The sequence below is a fragment of the Pan troglodytes genome, chromosome 18 (assembly GCF_028858775.2).
Source record: "Pan troglodytes isolate AG18354 chromosome 18, NHGRI_mPanTro3-v2.0_pri, whole genome shotgun sequence".
NCBI lineage: Eukaryota > Metazoa > Chordata > Mammalia > Primates > Hominidae > Pan > Pan troglodytes.
Window position 1 is genome coordinate 18,596,942 of NC_072416.2, and position 17,071 is coordinate 18,614,012.

Below are 17,071 nucleotides of genomic sequence, written 5' to 3' on the forward strand. Positions count from 1 at the left end.
GAAGATCTGCCTGAATCTTTCAGATATTTCAACAACTCATGATGGGAAACTCACCATCAAAGGTGTGAAAAACAGTGGGGAAATGAGGAAATGCCTGATTATTACTTAATAGTTTCTTGAGTCTAAACAAATAGGGCTTTGTTGGAAATTCCTTCTGCCTCTTCTGTATCTCTTTTGAGGTCGCTAGTAACTTATAAAAAGCCGAGTCATTCCTTTCGGGATCCTGGCAAAGGGAAGAGAGTCCTTCTTGACCTTCGGCCGAAACACCCTTAAAGGAGTGTCTCTGGGCAGCGGGCGAGAGAGAGGGCTGTGGAGTTGGGTCGACCAGATGACTGATGCCTGAGGTGGGGCCGAGATGAGGGCACTTTGGGGCAGGGAGAAGTCCGGATGCCAGCATTCCCACCACACCTGGGCCCTTCTGTCCTGCAGGTCGGCATCGTGGGGCGGACGGGAGCTGGGAAGTCGTCCCTGACCCTGGGCTTATTTCGGATCAACGAGTCTGCCGAAGGAGAGATCATCATCGATGGCATCAACATCGCCAAGATCGGCCTGCACGACCTCCGCTTCAAGATCACCATCATCCCCCAGGTGGGGTCTGGGTGTGGCCCAGGGGGTGAGCCAGAGCTGGCAAGCCCTATGATTGCACTGACAGTGGTGTATGTATATTTTTGGGGAAACATACATTTGGCCCTACTTCATCGTTCTTTTTTTTTTTTTTTTTTTTTTCCTGAAACAGGGTCTCGCTCTGTTGCCCAGAGTGGAGTGCGCTGGCGCAATCTCAGCTCACTGCAACCTCCGTCTCCCAGGCTCAAGCGATTCTCCCACCCCAGCCTCCTGAGGAGCTGGGACTACAGGCACATGCCACCACACCCAGCTAAATTTGTTTTGTACTTCTTTGTGGAGATGGGGTTCCACTATGTTGCCCAGGCTGCCCTTGAACTCCTGGGCTCAAACAATCCACCCACCTTGGCCTCCGAAAGTGCTGGGATTACAGGCGTGAGCCACCGTGGCTGGCCTTCATTGTTTTTATTGAAGTTAGGCTGTGCTGCTGCTTCCCTGAATTTCCTCTTAGTATATGATTAACAACGTGGGAATTAACTGACTATCAGTCCCGACTTCCTGTCCCCGGGAGGGGTAGTTTCGGAGCATCTAGAAAAATCCAAAAAGACACCGTCTTCTCTCTCTGCTGCCAGAGTCAGACTGAGCATCTCTAACCCTTCCAAGAGCTAGACAAGAAATTTCAATTTTAATTTCTTTTTAATTTTCGATTCACGGGGTGCACCTGCAGGCTTGTTACATGGGTATATTGTGTGATGCTGATGCTTCGGCTTCTATGGATCTCATCACCCAACTATTGAACAAAGTACCCGAGAGAGAGTTTCTCAACCATTACCCTCCTCCATCTGTCCCCACTTACAGAGGCTCCAGTGTCTATCATTTCCATCTTTACAACCATGAGTACCCAGAGTTTAGCTCCCACTTACAAGTGAGAACACACAGTATTTGGTGAGAAATAAGGATTTTCTTTTTCTTTCTTTTTTCTTTTTTCAACTGAGACGGAGTCTCACTCTGTCACCCAATGCAGCGGCACGATCTCAGCTTACTGCAACCTGCACCTCCTGGGTTCAAGCGATTCTTCTGCCTCAGCTTCCCAAGTAGCTGGGATTATAGGCACGCACCACCACGTGTGGCTAGTTTTTGTATTTTTAGTAGAAACGGGGTTTCACCATGTTACCCAGGCTGGTCTCAAACTCCTGACCTCGAGTGATCTGCCGGCCTCGGCCTCCCATAGTGCTGGGATTACAGGGGTGAGCCAACATGCTTGGCTGAAATAAGGATTTTCTAGACCAATCCCCGCAGGTGGATTCCTTAATATGTTGCCTTTTAGTGTAATCTTCCCTAAAGTGTCTTAGAAGATTCTCTTCTGTGGTTGGATGACGGGAGAATCCACGGGACTTTACTGTTAGGAATCACCTGTGCTGTGTCTCATTTCTCGAGGTTCTCAACCCACTTGCATATTGAAGGCTCCAGGAAGTTGTATGGAAAGGAAATCTGTTGTATTCTGCCAAACTCAGACTTTCCAGACATTTTATTTTTCCATTATTAAGGCAATTTTTTTTTTTTTGGAGATAGAGTCTTGCTCTGGAGTGCGGTGGCACAATCTTGGCTCACTGTAACTTCCGTCTCCCGGGTTCAAGTGATTCTCCTGCCTCAGTCTCCTGAGTAGCTGGGACTACAGGTATGCACCACCATGCCCAGCTAATTTTTGTATTTTTACTAGAGACAGGGTTTCGCCATGTTGGCCAGGCTGGTCTCGAACTCCTGACCTCAAGTGATCCACTCGCCTCGGCCTGCCAAAGTGCTGGGATTACAGGCGTGAACCACCGTACCTGGCCTTTTCCTCCATTATTAACATCTCCAGAAATAGTGATTCCAAGGAGCTCTGATACCCCACCTTCAACAGTCCTGGCCAGAAGTCCTTAGGTCGCCTCCATCCATGTCAGCGTGACACAGGTGTCACATGCCGTCCACTCTCTTCTCTCTGAACAGGACCCTGTTTTGTTTTCGGGTTCCCTCCGAATGAACCTGGACCCATTCAGCCAGTACTCGGATGAAGAAGTCTGGACGTCCCTGGAGCTGGCCCACCTGAAGGACTTCGTGTCAGCCCTTCCTGACAAGCTGGACCACGAGTGTGCGGAAGGCGGGGAGAACCTCAGGTAGGCGGGGGTGAACAAGGAGACACCGGATAAGGTGTCCTAGGCGCCATCTCGGTAGGGGTGTTTGAAGATTCTGTCCAGATCTGTGTCACCTGGATTTGAGTCCCAGATGACCATTTGTCCCTTCACCTCTTGGAGCCTCAGTTTCTGTATCTGTAAAATGGGTCTCAATCCAGGCTCTTTGTACCATGAGGTAGAATAACCAGGATGACCAGTACATTTCCTTTTATACACACCAGCTCCATTCAGTTGATAGTGGCTGTCAGTTGTTAAGCTGTGGAAAGTCTTCTATACCAGTTGGTCACTAGCACTGCTCTGAGCCCCCAAGTCCCCACGCACTACCCCAGCTGTCTTGGTCTCTACCAGGATCCTGGAGCTCTGTCCATGACCCAGCAACTAAAGCATTAATGCCTGGCACACCAGCGGAACCTCTGGGGTCCCGCTTTGGTGGTGGTTGTTAGTGCCTGGTTCTGGTTCTGTTATCCATCTCCATGATAACCAACCATAAAGCCTCAGGCATGTTCAACCATAAAGCAACGATCATTGCTGCCATACGAGGGTAGTCAGCCAGGTGGCTCTGCTGATCTCGGCTGGGCTCACATGCATGTCTGGGAGTCAGCTGGCTGTTGGCTGATCTCGGGGTCAGCTGGCTTTTGGCCTCAGGTGGGGCAAGAAGGGTATGTTCCGTGCATCCCTCATTCTCCAGCAGACCAGCTTGGGCATGTTGTCATGGCGATGGCAGGGGCACAAGAGCGTGCAAGCCCCTATTGCATCTAACAGTATTCTTTTGGCCGTCCTTACTTTTGCTGGTGTCCCATTGGCCAAAGCAAGGAACATGTCTGATTCCAGAGCCACCTCTCATGGCCCCACAGTTGGATAGGGGTGCATGGATATGAGGCCTTTTTTTTTTTTTTTTTTTTTTTTTTTTTTTTTTGAGACGGAGGGTCTCGCTCTATCACCCAGGCTGGAGTGCAGTGGCGCAATCTCATCTGCAACCTCCGCCCCCGGGCTCAAGCAATTGTTCTGCCTCTGCCTCCCAAGTAGCTGGGATGACAGGTGCCTGTCACCATACCCAGTTAATTTTTGCATTTTTAGTAGAGATGGGGTATCACCACATTGTCCAGGCTAGTCTCAAACTCCTGGCCTCAAGTGATCCGCCCGCCTTAGCCTCACAAGGTGCTGGGATACTAGGTGTGAGCCACTGTGCCCGGCTCTTTTTTTTTTTTTTTTTAAGAGACAGTGTCTCACTTTGTTGCCTAGGCTGGAGTACAGTGGATTGATCTCGGACTCTAACTCCTGGACTCAAGCAATCCTGCCTCAGCCTCCCAGTAACTGGGACTACAGGAGCATACCACCACACCCAGCTAATTTGTTTATTTTTGTTTTTGGAGAGATGGGGGTCTTGCTTTTTTGCCCAGGCTGGTCTCAAATTCCTGGCTTCAAGCTATCGTCCCACCTCAGCCTCCCAAAGTGCTCAGATTGTAGGTGTGAGCCGCTGTTTTGAGAATGATTCTGAACCTGCATCTTGCTGAATAGGAGATGTGCTCTGATTGATTAGTGATGTCTGCTGCAGACAGATGTTGGGAGTGGACATGCTTTCCTGGTCAAGCAACATGGAGTGTCTCCTTTCGCTTCTCCCAGCCTGGGCCTAGGTTCAGGGTCAGGGGTGGTTTGACCCAACACTATCTCCTGGTCTTTTTCTTCTGGTCAAGTGTTGGGCAGCGCCAGCTTGTGTGCCTAGCCCGGGCCCTGCTGAGGAAGACGAAGATCCTTGTGTTGGATGAGGCCACGGCAGCCGTGGACCTGGAAACGGACGACCTCATCCAGTCCACCATCCGGACACAGTTCGAGGACTGCACCGTCCTCACCATTGCCCACCGGCTCAACACCATCATGGACTACACAAGGTGAAGCCCCTGGCACAGTGGCCTCTAGGCTTTGGGAGTTTGCCTTACTCACTGGCTCACTCATTAATTCATTAATTCATTAATTCATTCAACACTGTCCTTATCCCTAGTGACAGCCCCAGTGGGTGGATCCTCTCTTCATCCTGGATGGTACCAGCTATTTCTTTTTTTTTTTTTTTGAGACAGAGTCTCGCTCCATCTCTGCAGTGCAGTGGTGCGATCTCGGCTCACTGCAACCTCTGCCTCTGGGGTTCAAGCATTTCTCCTGCCTCAGCCTCCCGAATAGCTGGAACTAGAGGAATGTGCCACCACGCCCATCTAACTTTTATATTTTTAGTAGTGACAAGGTTCTGCCATGTTGGCCAGGCTGGTTTCGAACTCCTGACCTCAGGCGATCTGCCCGCCTCCGCCTCCCAAATTGCTGGGATTACAGGCATGAACCGCTGTGCCCAGTGGTACCAGGTATTTCTAATATCATCTAGTCATTCATTCACGTCAGCGCACCTGCGGTGTTCTCAGACCCTGGGGACTCTGTAGGCTGCTGTCAGACAAAGTCCCTGCCTCCAGGACCAAGTAGCTTATTAGATGGAGGAGACAAAAAATATACAGAGCAACAAACCAACAGGATTCCAGAGGGCAGCAGGTGCTGGGAAGGACACTTGGCCAAGGAGACGGGATAGCGAGTGCCGGGCAGGGCCATTGTTTCCATTGAACACTGCAGGCCCAGTGCGTGGGGCCCACAAAAAGGTTTTATTTTTTTAAAAAAATCAGAAGCAGGCCAGGTGCGGTGGCTCACGGCTGTAATCCCAGCACTTTGGGAGGCCGAGGCAGGCAGATCACTTGAGGTCGGTAGTTTGAGACCAGCTTGGCCAACATGGTGAGACCTTGTCACCATTAAAAATACAAAAAGTAGCCAAGTGTGGTGGTGCGTGCCCGTAATCCCAGGTACTTGGGAGGCTGAGGAAGGAGAATTGCTTGAACCTGGGAGGTGGAGGTTGCAGTGAGCTGAGATTGTGCCACTGCAGTCCAGCCTGGGCAACAGAGTGAGACTCCATCTCAAAAAAAAAAAAAAAAAAAAAAAAAAAAGAATATAATCCAACCTGGATTTTACTTATACTAACACGGTCATAAAATAGAATTTCTAGCATTTTGTGTGGAGAAAGCCACCTCCGTAGGCATCAGTGCCGGGGACCACAAAAGTCAGAATGCGGCCGTAGTGCCAGGGTCTTGGGGGGTTTTGAGTTTTGTGTGGGTCATCTCTGAAGAGGTGACATTTTAGCTGAGACCTGAACAATGAAAAGGAGTCAGCCTTGAGAAGATCTGGGACAGCGATCTGCAACCTTGTTCTTAAGGGCTGGGGTAGTTTCAGCTTTGTGGGCCACATGGCCTCTCAGCCACTTGACTCCAGTGTTGCCGTGTGAAAGCAGTCATAGATAGTGCACAAATGAATGAGCATGGCTATGTTCCAATAAAACTTTATTCATAAAAACAGGCAAGGGGTCAGATTTGGCCTGCAGGCCACAGTTTGCCAACCTTGGATCTAAAGGAAGAACATTCTAGGCAGCCGGTACAGCCAAATGTAAAAATGAATGCACTTAATGAATTTGAAGGCTAGCATGAGGAGGCCATGTACCTAGAGGTTGGAATTGAGTGGACAGGGGCAGGAGATGAGGCCAGAAAGGTAGGCAGGGGCTGGATCTTAGAGCACCATGTAACCACGGTGAGAAGCTTGGAACTTACTCTAAGAGCCCTATAAAGCCATTGGAAGGTTTTAAGCAGGGAAGTGACATCAGTTTCTATTTTATTTTATATATTTATTTTTGAGACAGGGTCTCACCCTGTCGCCCAGGCTGGAGTGCAGTGGTGGGATCACAGCTCACTGCGGCCTCAAGTGATCCTCCTGCCCCAGCCTTCCAAAGTGCTGGGATTACAGGCGTGAGTCTCTGCACCCAGCTGACATGATGTTTCTAGTTCACTGAGTACCACCTACTAAGTGGCAGATGCTGAGTTGGTGCTTTTGAAATATAGGACATAGAAGTGAGGACAGAAGTGGGCAGTGTCAAATCTTACAGGACCTAAAATATTAGGGGTCAGCCAACTATGGCCCACAGGCCACAGATCTGGCCCCCTGTGTGTTTTTATGAATAAAGTTTTATTGGCACACGGCCACATCTGTTCATTTTCCTGTTGTCTCTGGCAGCTTTCACACTATAAATACAGCAGAGATGCGTAGTTGTAACAGAAAGCATATGGCCTGCAGAGCCTGAAGTATTTACTGTCTGGCCTTTTTCAGAAAAATGTTGCCAATCGTTATTGTAGACTATGGTAAGATCTTTTTATTTTACTCTGAATGTAATGGAGCAGTGAATGTGAACAGTCAACACTGTTAATACCATTCACACCATGATTGATGTGGGGTAGATATTAAGGAGGTGGCCTCATGGGAATCTGACATTGACTAGAAATAGGGATTGAGGGTGAGCAACCAGCTGGAAGGTACTGCACCAGTCCTAGCAAAAAGTGTTAGGGGCCTGACCCGAAGCAGTGACTTGCCCAGGTCAGTTGTCCCAGGGGCACGAGGTGCTCACCCCTCCCCTTCCCCTCATGTCTGTATCCCCTCTCCCTCAGGGTGATCGTCTTGGACAAAGGAGAAATCCAGGAGTACGGCGCCCCATCGGACCTCCTGCAGCAGAGAGGTCTTTTCTACAGCATGGCCAAAGACGCCGGCTTGGTGTGAGCCCCAGAGCTGGCATATCTGGTCAGAACTGCAGGGCCTACATGCCAGCGCCCAGGGAGGAGTCAGTACCCCTGGTAAACCAAGCCTCCCACACTGAAACCAAAACATAAAAACCAAACCCAGACAACCAAAACATATTCAAAGCAGCAGCCACCGCCATCCGGTCCCCTGCCTGGAACTGGCTGTGAAGACACAGGAGAGACAGAGATGCGAACCACCCAAAACATGCACGCCCCGCCCCTGGTGCCCTGAGACACACACACAGCCTCATGCCCCCGGGAATGCAAGTGGTTTCCTGGTGCTTCCCACGGAGGAGTTTTGGCAGCCAGACTTCTGGAGGAATTGGTTGTATAGAAGATCCTAGTGACCAAATTCAGCCTACTGCCTCGGATCTCTCCAGCCGAAGTCTGTGGACTGCAAGTCTTTGAGATGCTTCTGGCTCCCATCACCTCTAACATCCTTGTCTGGGTCCACCAGGAACACTTCATTTCCTTGGGGCTGCGGTTTTGTGGTTGAGGGGCCTGGAGAAAATCATTTTCTCCCCTTGGCAGTGTCCCAGGGCCCTGGATGGTCCTCTTACCAACATCTGGTCTTCCAGGCACTCAAAAGCTGGGAACCAGCATCTCAGCGCCAGCTCTACCAGTTCTCGTTTCGGGCCAGAGGCAGCCTCTGCACTCCCACGCCTGTCCTCCTGGAAGGGACCTGGTTGGACTAATGGCTAACCTGGACCTGGAACTGTAGGGCCAGGGGATTGTCTCAGGGCCGATGTTCCACCTGGGGCTTCCCTCCCCACCCACCCCCACTCCAGGCTTTCCCTTGCTTTTTTCTTTTGTTCAACATTGTAAGAACAATCAATGCTGTTATCACTGTTCCCACCATGATTGATGTGGGGTAAATATTAAGGAGATGGCCTCATGGGAATTTGACCTTCACTAGAAATAGAGACTGAGAGTGAGCAACCAGCTGGAAGGTACTATGCTAGTCCTAGCAGAAAAACGTGTTAGGGGCCTGGCCCAAAGCAGTGTTGGTTGCTTACAGTGTTGATTGATTTTGTTCTTTTTTCTTACCGCCTCTTTTCTTTCCCTCTCATGGTACCTGCTCATGGTTATGAAGCTTTCAAAGTAAAGAACACGAAATACCTCCCAAGTATTACCAGTGGGTACCAAAAAAATGTCCCCTTGAGTCTTTTCCTTGTTTTTAGATGTTAATTCTCTCCCTTGGCATCCGGTTAGCCCCCCAGGGGGGGCAGCATTGTGGAGAACTTGATATTTAGTTACTGATGCTCTTCCAGGACATGAAAAGAACCCATCTTTGAATATCAATGATTTTTTTTTTTTTTTAAGTACTGTTCCGGGGAGAAAAACAGTCTCAAAACTTGAACTTCTTGGGAAGAGAAGTGTTGGGCTGAGAAGTAACATTCCCAGGAAATAGTGAGAAGCTCGCCCTGTGTTTGACCGTGTTGGTCTCTGTGTTCCTGGAAGAAAACGGAGAAGCAGCATCTTTTAAAGCCTGTTCTTTAAGGTGTCTCGTTAGAGCCCAAAGTGGAATCCGGAAAGCAGCCAGAGCTGAGGCTGCCCCAAGACTCAGACTTGCTAAGAATTACGCCGCCGACGTCAAACCCAGAGAGCATCTTTCTTTTAGGCGAAAATGCATATATTTATTTTTTGTAAGTTATACCATTCTTTCACATTAGATAAACCAAGTTTTGGGGGATCCTTTTGTAATGACTTACACTGGAAATGCGAACATTTGCAGTAAAAAAAAAATATATATATATATCTATATATTTTATTTCTTTCTAAAGAATGGTTCCCTTTCCTTTGGGGCCTCGGCGAGGGTTCCAGCCATGTCCTCTGCAGGGTCAGGATGTGGCATCTTCCTGTTTCTGTTCTTTCCTTTTGACAACAAGTCGCCTCTAGTGGGAGCTGTTGCCAGAAAGGGCAAGTCGTAGAGATCACTAGTCAGATGGGGTTTAGTGGGAAGGCGGGACAGCCGCAAGGTGGATGGAGCCCAGGTTTTGGGGTCAGACAGACCCTGGCTTGAGTCCTGCTCTTGTCATTTGCTGTTCTTGTGACCTTGGGGAAGTCACTCAGCCTCTGTGCCTCACTTGCTTTGTCTGTACAATGAGGCTGATCGTACTTACCCTGTGAGCAGTGATGTGTGAGGTACTCGTAGCCTCGGTCAGGTTCTAAGACACAGGTGAGGCAGAAATCACATGTGGCCAGAACGATCCTTGAAAATCCTGCCTTCCCCCTGCCCCCATTTTTTTTTTTTTTTTTTTTTTTTTGCTAGAGGCAGGGTCTCACTCTGTTGCCCAGGCTGGGGTGCAGTGGCACGATCATAGCTCACTGCAGCCTCAAACTCCTGGGCTTATGCAATCTTCCTGCCTCAGCCTCCTGGGTAGCTGGGACTACAGGCATGTGCCCAGCTAATTTTTTAAAATTTTTATAGAGTCAGGGTCTTGCTATGTTACCCAGGTTGTTCTTAAACTCCTGGGCTCTGGGGATCCTCCTGCCTGAGCCTCCCAAAGTGCTAGGGTTCAGGCACCTGGCCTGAAAATCCCTTTATGTTAGTCCAGAGAGGCGAGGCTGCGCTGCAGTAACAAATTCGCCGTAAAATCTTGGGAAATGATCGCAAGGCTTTATTTCTTGCTCACGCAGTTCTTGGTGAGGGTCAGCTGCCTCTCTAGGGTAGGTGACTTCCGTGTGACAAGTGATCCAGGCTGTCCTGGTTTTGTGACATGGCCTCCCAAGGGTTGGCCTCCAGGTCCCCACAGTGGGAGAAGGGAGAGTGGACGACTCTCAGTCACTCTTCTGTGTCTGAAACCAGAACTGACGCAGTCAATCCCACTCACAGCCCATTGGCCACAATGAGTCACATGGCCCCAACCCAACCATTGCGGGAGCTGGGAAATGGAGCAGTGCCTGTGGAAGAGAAGGATTTCTCCCTTTCCTAACTGATGTGGTTCTGGAGTTTTGGATAGCGGAGTAGTCAGACTAGTGTGTTTGGTTTCTAACTTCGAACTGGGTGAGTCTGGGCAGTAAGGAATGTCTGTATTTGGGGAGCACACCGTTTCTGCCACACCTAAAACCATGCACCAAGTACATGTGCAGATAGAACGTTCTAGCACTGCCATTGTTCCCTCAAGCTTTCCTGTCCCCTGATTGAAATTGTTGGCTTGCACTAGGGACTGTGGTGTACAAAGGTGCTCAGGGAAGAGCCGGCGAGGTGGTAACCATTAGAATGAGTAGTAGTGTCTGGGTGCAGTGACTCATGCCCCATTGAAACTGTTGGCTTGCATTAGGGACTGCAGAGTATGAAGGTGCCTAGTGAAAAGCCAGTAAGGTCATAACCATTAGAATAGGTAGTATCAGCCAGCCGGGCATGGTGGCTCGTGCCTGAATGATGTCATTGGCTTGCATTAGGAACCACAGAGTATGAAGGTGCCCAGTGAAAAACTGGTGATGTTGTGACTATTAGAATTAGCAGTATTGGCTAGACAAGGTGGCTCATGCCTGTAATCGCAGCACTTTGAGAGGCTGAGACAGGAGGACTGCTTGAGCTGAAGAGTTCAAAACCAGCCTAGGCAACATAGTGGAACTCTTTCTATATAAAAACTTTTTTTTTGTTAAATTAGAAGTAGTTGAGGCTGGGTGCAGTGGCTGATGCCTGTAATCCCAGGACTTTGGGACGCTGAGGTGGGTGGATTGCCTGAGGTCAGGAGTTCAAGACCAGCCTGATCAACATGGTGAAACCCCATCTCTACTAAAAACACAAAAATTAGTTGGGCATGGTGGCACATGCCTGTAGTCCCAGCTACTGGGGAGGCTGACAGGAGAATTGCTTGAATGTGGGAGATAAAGGTTGCAGTGGGCTGAAATCAAGCCATTGCACTCCAGCCTGGGCAACAGAGCAAGTCGAGACTCCATTTTGAAAGAGTAGTAGTTGGATCTACCAGCAGGAATCTTAATATGGATGTGAGATGTGTTTAGATCTCAAAGCCTGACCCTGAGTATTAAAATCCCAGGTCAGATCCTAAGCAGTCCCAGAGAGCTCACCTGGTGTGCATCTGTGCCAGTGTCTTGGGGTGGGGCAGCTGCATGCTCAGGTGGAATCCGGGGCTGAGTTCAAGTTTAATCCACTTTATGAAGAGGAGGCAGAGTGAGGCATAACTCCTCATCCAGGGGAGTGGAAGTACTGTGGAAGGAAGCTCTGTTTTGTACCTACTACGTGCTGGCCCTGGGCTCACTGTGCAGAACTCTCCACATTGGAAAGGATCCCCCAGACGAGAGTGGCGTAAGGAGGGGGCTGGTGCTTTCCAGTGTTGAACTGTTCATCTGTCCTCACACCCGCCATCGGGTCCTACAGCAAATTTGTTTGATTTTCTGCAAAACACCCAGAATCTATCCACTCCCCATCCTCCCATTGCCACCACGCTGGTCCCAGCCACCCCACTTTCTCCCTGCATCCCTACAACAGCTTCCCCAGTGGTCTCGAGGCTTTTGCCCCCAGCCACCCACACACACATCAGTGTCCTCAACCTGGTGGCTGTCGTGACCTTATGAAAACACGCACTGGCCGGGTGCGGTGGTTCACGCCTGCCATCCCAGCACTTTGGGAGGCTGAGGCAGGCAGATCACCTGAGGTCAGGAGTTTGAGACCAGCCTGGCCAACATGGTGAAATCCTGCCTCTACTAAAAATACAAAAATTAGCCAGGTGTGGTGGCGAGTGCCTGTAATTCCAGCTACTTGGGAGGCTGAGGCATAAGAATTGCTTGAACTGGGAGGTGGAGGTTGCAGTGAGCCAAGATCGCGCCACTGCACTCCAGCCTGGGTGACAGAGTGAGTGACTGATGGTGAGGACACGGGCTCTGAAGCCAGACTGCTTGGGCAGAGATGCCACTCATTCTGTTTGTTTTCTCATCTGTCAAAAGGGCCTGATGGTAGTACCTTCCTCATCAAAACGTTCCAGTAAGGGGCCCAGTGAGGTGGCTTCCTCCTCTGGTCCACTGAATGAGTGCGTGGCGGGCATTTAAAGCAGTGTCAGGTATACGTAGTTACGTGTTTGCAGTGGCGAGGTGGACTGTTGAGTTTTAAAGAGTACTGGGCGCAGGCACTGACCAGAGAGGAAGTCTGCAGCCTTGCTGGATGAAATTCGTGTTCCACCCACCAGCCAGACCCTGCTGGCAGCAGCCCATGGCGGGGGTATTAATGGCCTGGGCATCCCCTCTGGCGTGTCTCCAGACTGCCGTGGTGTGGGCCCAACAGCAGTCTCGTTAGCAGGCTGGCAGGTGCCGGTTCCCACGTGCTGGCCGCCTGTGGCCCACCCTCTGCTCCCTGGCACACAGCCTAGGAAAGAGAGTCTGGTGGCCCTGGGTCATCCCCAGCTGAGTTTGCCAAATGCCCACATGGCAGCCCCTGCCTAGGGTCACTCTGCAAGGCAGGTGGCTCAGCTCCAGGCAGAGAAAAGACAGGCTGCATCTGCCGCCCTTCCTTTCTCTAAAGGACAAACGTGCCCTGTGCAATGACTTTGGTATTACACCCAGAAACAGATCCCCACTCTGTCCTTACTGACTGGGTCAACTTGGCAAGTTCTGTCAACCCCTTGAGCCTCAGTTTCCTCACCTGTGAAATGGAGCTGGGAATAGGTACTTGTGGGTCCACAGCTTTGCAGGCATGACTAGGGGCAGGTCAAGAATGCGGACTCCCTGCCCCACTTTGAAGGTCATAGAAGCTGCAGTTAGAAGTTTACTCCAGGCCAAAAGGGGCATCACAAAACCTGTGAGGATGGGCCATCAGAAAGTCCCATGACCTGACGGGCGGAGCAGGCCCTGTGTCCTTAAGAAAAGGTGGAGTCCTTGCCCCGCCACCCCTGACACCAGCAAAGCCACTGCTCAAGTATCTGTGGATGATGGATGGCAGCGGGGCAGGTTAGACCGGGGATTCTCAACCAAGTAGGTCTTTTTGTTTTGTGTTTTTTCAAACAGTCTTGCTCTGTCACCCAGCTTGGAGTGCAGTGGTGTGATCTTGGCTCATTGCAACCTTCTCTGCCCGGGTTCGGGCGATTCTCCTGCCTCAGCCTTCAGAGTAGCTGGGATTATAGGCAACCCGCTACCACACCCGGCTAATTTTTATACGTCTGGTAGAGCCAGGGGTTCACCTTGTTGTCCAGGCTGGTCTCGAACTCCTGACCTCAAGTGATTCACCTGCCTCCGCCTCCCAAAGCACTGGGATTACAGGCATGAGCCACTGCACCTAGCCCAACCAGGTGGCTTTGACCCCTTGGGGGATGAATGGCAGTGTCACAAGTCTGGTGGTGGTAGAGGGAGGATGTTATTGGCATCTAGTGAAGAAGAGGCCAGGGGCGCTGCCGAACATCCTACGATGTGCAGGACATGTCCCCACAGCACAGAACTATCTGGCCCCACATGTCAATAAGGTTCAGAAAGCCTGGGGGATTGCCTTCTCTGCTTCTACGAACACATATCCATGTATTATGTTGTTCTTGCGGCAATGCCACGAGGTCAGTGAGACTCCCTGACTAGCATACATAATGTTAGGATCTAGGGAGTTGTCTAATGTCTCACGCTGCCCTTCCCAGCGATCTATGTGTGGCCTTAAGCTTGGCTACTTTAGACTTAGTCCCTCTTTTCCGGTGCCTGCAGCTGGTTTGGTGAGTCCAGTATTAATATACTGACCGCTGTCAGAAAGAGGAGTGAGGAGGCTAGGCATGATGGTTCACACCTGTAATCCCAGCACTTTTGGAGGCCGAGGTGGGCAGATCACCTGAGGTCAGGAGTTCAAGACCAACCTGGCCAACATGGTGAAACCCCGTCTCTAGTAAAAATACAAAAATAATTAGCCAGGTGTGGTGGTGGGTGCCTGTAATCCCAGCTACCCAGCAGGCTGTAGCAGGAGAATCACTTGAACCTGGGAGGCAGAGGTTGCAGTGAGCCGAGATCTTGCCACTGCACTTTAGCCTAGGTGACAGAGTAAGACTCTGTCTCAAAAAACAAAAAAAGAAATGTGTGAGGAATGCAACAAGCTGTGCATTGACCACCCTTGGTTACAGCAAGTTCTCCACGCTCAGCCGGGTCCAGCCTTTGGCTGTCAGCAGCATCTGGAGCGGAACTGTGAACAGAAACACTCCAGGTGTTCCGACGGGTGCTGGGGCGCCCCCAGGAAGCTGGAATTTGGTTTTTAGCAACCACATATAGGAAATGAATCCGCCAGGCACAGTATCTCATGCCTGTAATCCCAGCACTTTGGGAAGCTAAGGCCAGCGGATCACCTGAGGTCAGGAGTTTGAGACCAGCCTGGCCAACGTGGTGAAACCGCGTCTCTACTAAAAATACAAAAATTAGCTGAGCGTGGTGGTGGGCGCCTGTAATCCCAGCTGCTCCAGAGGCTGAGGTGGGAAAATCGCTTGAGCCCGGGAGGTGGAGGTTGCAGTGAGTCAAGATTGCGCCCCTGCACTCCGGCTTGGGTGACAGAGTGAGACTTTGTCTCGGATTAAAAAACAAAAAAACAAACAAAAAAAAAAACCAAGTCCTTGGGCAAATTCTCCCATTGAGGGCTGTGAAGTCTTGGCTCCTCTGTTGTTTGTTTTGGAAACCGAACTTGCATATTTGACTTTCTCATGCGTGGAGAGGACCCATGCTTGGCATGGGGGGGCACCTGGTTTTTGTGTCCTTGGAGCTCATCTCTGGTGGGGGAGGAGGAGCAGCGGGAGATGCGAGGGCTGTAGTTCTCAGTCCTGGCCGCACATTGGAATCCTATGGGGGAGCTTTAAAATTATGTACCAAACTCGGCCAGGCGCGGTAGCTCACGCCTGTTATCCCAACACTTTGGGAGGCCGAGGAGGGTGGATCACATGAGGCCAGGAGTTCAAGACCAGCCTGGCCAATATGCTGAAACCTCGTATCTACTAAAAATTACACAAGTTAGCCAGGCATGGTGGCACACGCCTGTAATCCCAGCTGCACGGGAGGCTGAGGCAGGAGAATTGCTTGAACCCAGGATGTGGAGGTTGCAGTGAGCCGAGATTGTGCCACTGCGCTCCAGCCTGAGCAACAGAGTGAGACTGTCTGTCTCAAGAAAAAAAAAAAAAAAAAAAAATACACACACACAAACTGGAGAACAGAGCATGGTCACTGGGGGCAGGAGCGAGAGTGATGGGTGTGGTCGGAAAATGGTGGTGGCTATTCCATATCCTCACCCTGGTGTGGATTCATGAGCCTACATGTGTGATAAAACTGCATGGGACAAAATACATACACACACAGGAGTACAGGTAAAACAGGAAATCGAGCAAGATTGTTGTGTCAATGTCAATACCCTGGCTGTGATGCTCTATACTAGAGTTTTGCAAGATGTTACCATTGGGAGAAATGGGGTAGCAAGTACACGAATCTCTCTATATTATTGTTTCTTTAACTGCATGTGAGTCTGGGATTATCCCAAAATAAAAGTGTTACTTTGTAAAAAGTACACACAGCATGGCAGTTTCCAGCCTCAGGGATTCTGATTTAAGGGTCTAGCGGGGAGCCTGGGCATGTGCTTGAGGCCCCCAGCTGAGTCCAGAGTACAGCGGGACTGAGAGTCGCTGTTGACATTGGCTGCAGGGTGGACAGGGCGAGATGGGCCCTGCCCGGGCAGACCTGTGTATTGCTAGGTCCTTCCGGTTCTGATGCTCTGTGATAATCGGCCACTTTCTCTGCCATTTTCCTCCCAGAGAGCAAACACGGGTCTAGACTCAACATCGTGTGGAGCTATCGATGACCACGGGTCACTTCCATCTCCAGCACTGCAGGCTCCGTGGGCTGGTCCGACTGGGGTATGGTTGAGGGTCCTGGCTCAGACGAGGCCTGACTCCTGGGCCAGTCTGTAAAACAGGCCCTTCTGGGCCAGCAGCTGGGCCGGGCTGCCGCTCTCTGCCACCTGCCCCTTGTCCATGACCAGAACCCTGTGGGGGAGAGGGACACAGAGAGGCTCTTTGGACACCAGCCCAGGCTCTCGGCAGCTGTGAGAGCCCAGTGTGTCTGCACTGAGGTTTTCTCCATAGAAGTCCTGCTTTCCGTGCGGCTCCCTGGCCCTCACAGCTGGGTTGGAAGCGTGTGCTGGGCGCATGTCCTTGGGCAGCTTTCCCACTTGGCATGTGTTCCCGGGCATTCCTCCCGCTCTGGCCCCATTCAGGACCCTTCCAGCTCTAACCCGAAGCCCAGTGGCCCAGGACTGCCTCCGCCTCCTTCCCCCACCACTGCAGGGCTGCTGTGAGGTCAGGCCGGGGCGGGGGCCTTACCGGGCACAGTCCATCACGGAGCGCAGGCGGTGGGCAATGAGCAGCACAGTGCACTGTGCAAACCAGCTCCCGAGCATGGCCTGCATCTGCAGCTCCGTGCCAGGGTCCACGGCAGCAGTAGCCTCGTCCAGGATGAGGATCTGGGTCTTCCGGAGAAGGGCACGTGCCAGACACAGGAGCTGTTTCTGGCCCACGCTGGGAACAATTGGGACAATTAGGTGAGATGTGCGTTTGTCGGCACATGGTGATGTGTGGGTATGCCCAGAAACAGGTCCCTGAAACAGTGCAGGAGTGAGGTGCCTGTGTTCAGGCATCCCCACACATGGGGTCTGGGGTCTGGGGTCTGCAGAGCTGATAGGAAGCCTGTTCCTGCCATCTTTGAGCAGGCTGACTGTAGGCAGGTAATTCA

The 17,071-nt window shown here is 51.0% G+C and overlaps 2 protein-coding genes across 33 annotated transcripts in view; one reads left to right on the forward strand and one right to left on the reverse strand.

Moving 5' to 3' along the window:
- Positions 1-9,137, forward strand: part of ABCC1 (ATP binding cassette subfamily C member 1) — a 187,263-nt gene extending 178,126 nt beyond the window's left edge. For 22 of the 29 annotated variants that reach the window (XM_063796774.1, XM_054668955.2, XM_016929507.4 and 19 more), the window contains 4 exons: positions 430-588; positions 2,551-2,717; positions 4,430-4,624; positions 7,253-9,137. In XM_063796774.1, the coding sequence (XP_063652844.1) occupies positions 430-588; positions 2,551-2,717; positions 4,430-4,624; positions 7,253-7,361 (630 nt within the window). In that variant the 3' untranslated portion in view covers positions 7,362-9,137. The remainder of the gene's footprint in view (positions 1-429; positions 589-2,550; positions 2,718-4,429; positions 4,625-7,252) is intronic. The other 7 variants (XM_016929518.4, XM_016929515.4, XM_063796776.1 and 4 more) reach the window with 1 other exon arrangement.
- Positions 9,138-15,649: 6,512 nt separating this feature from the next.
- Positions 15,650-17,071, reverse strand: part of LOC742522 (ATP-binding cassette sub-family C member 6) — a 73,098-nt gene continuing 71,676 nt past the window's right edge. For all 4 annotated transcript variants that reach the window (XM_054668950.2, XM_054668953.2, XM_054668948.2 and 1 more), the window contains 2 exons: positions 16,663-16,857; positions 15,650-16,326 (listed from right to left, as the gene is read on the reverse strand). In XM_054668950.2, the coding sequence (XP_054524925.1) occupies positions 16,218-16,326; positions 16,663-16,857 (304 nt within the window). In that variant the 3' untranslated portion in view covers positions 15,650-16,217. The remainder of the gene's footprint in view (positions 16,327-16,662; positions 16,858-17,071) is intronic.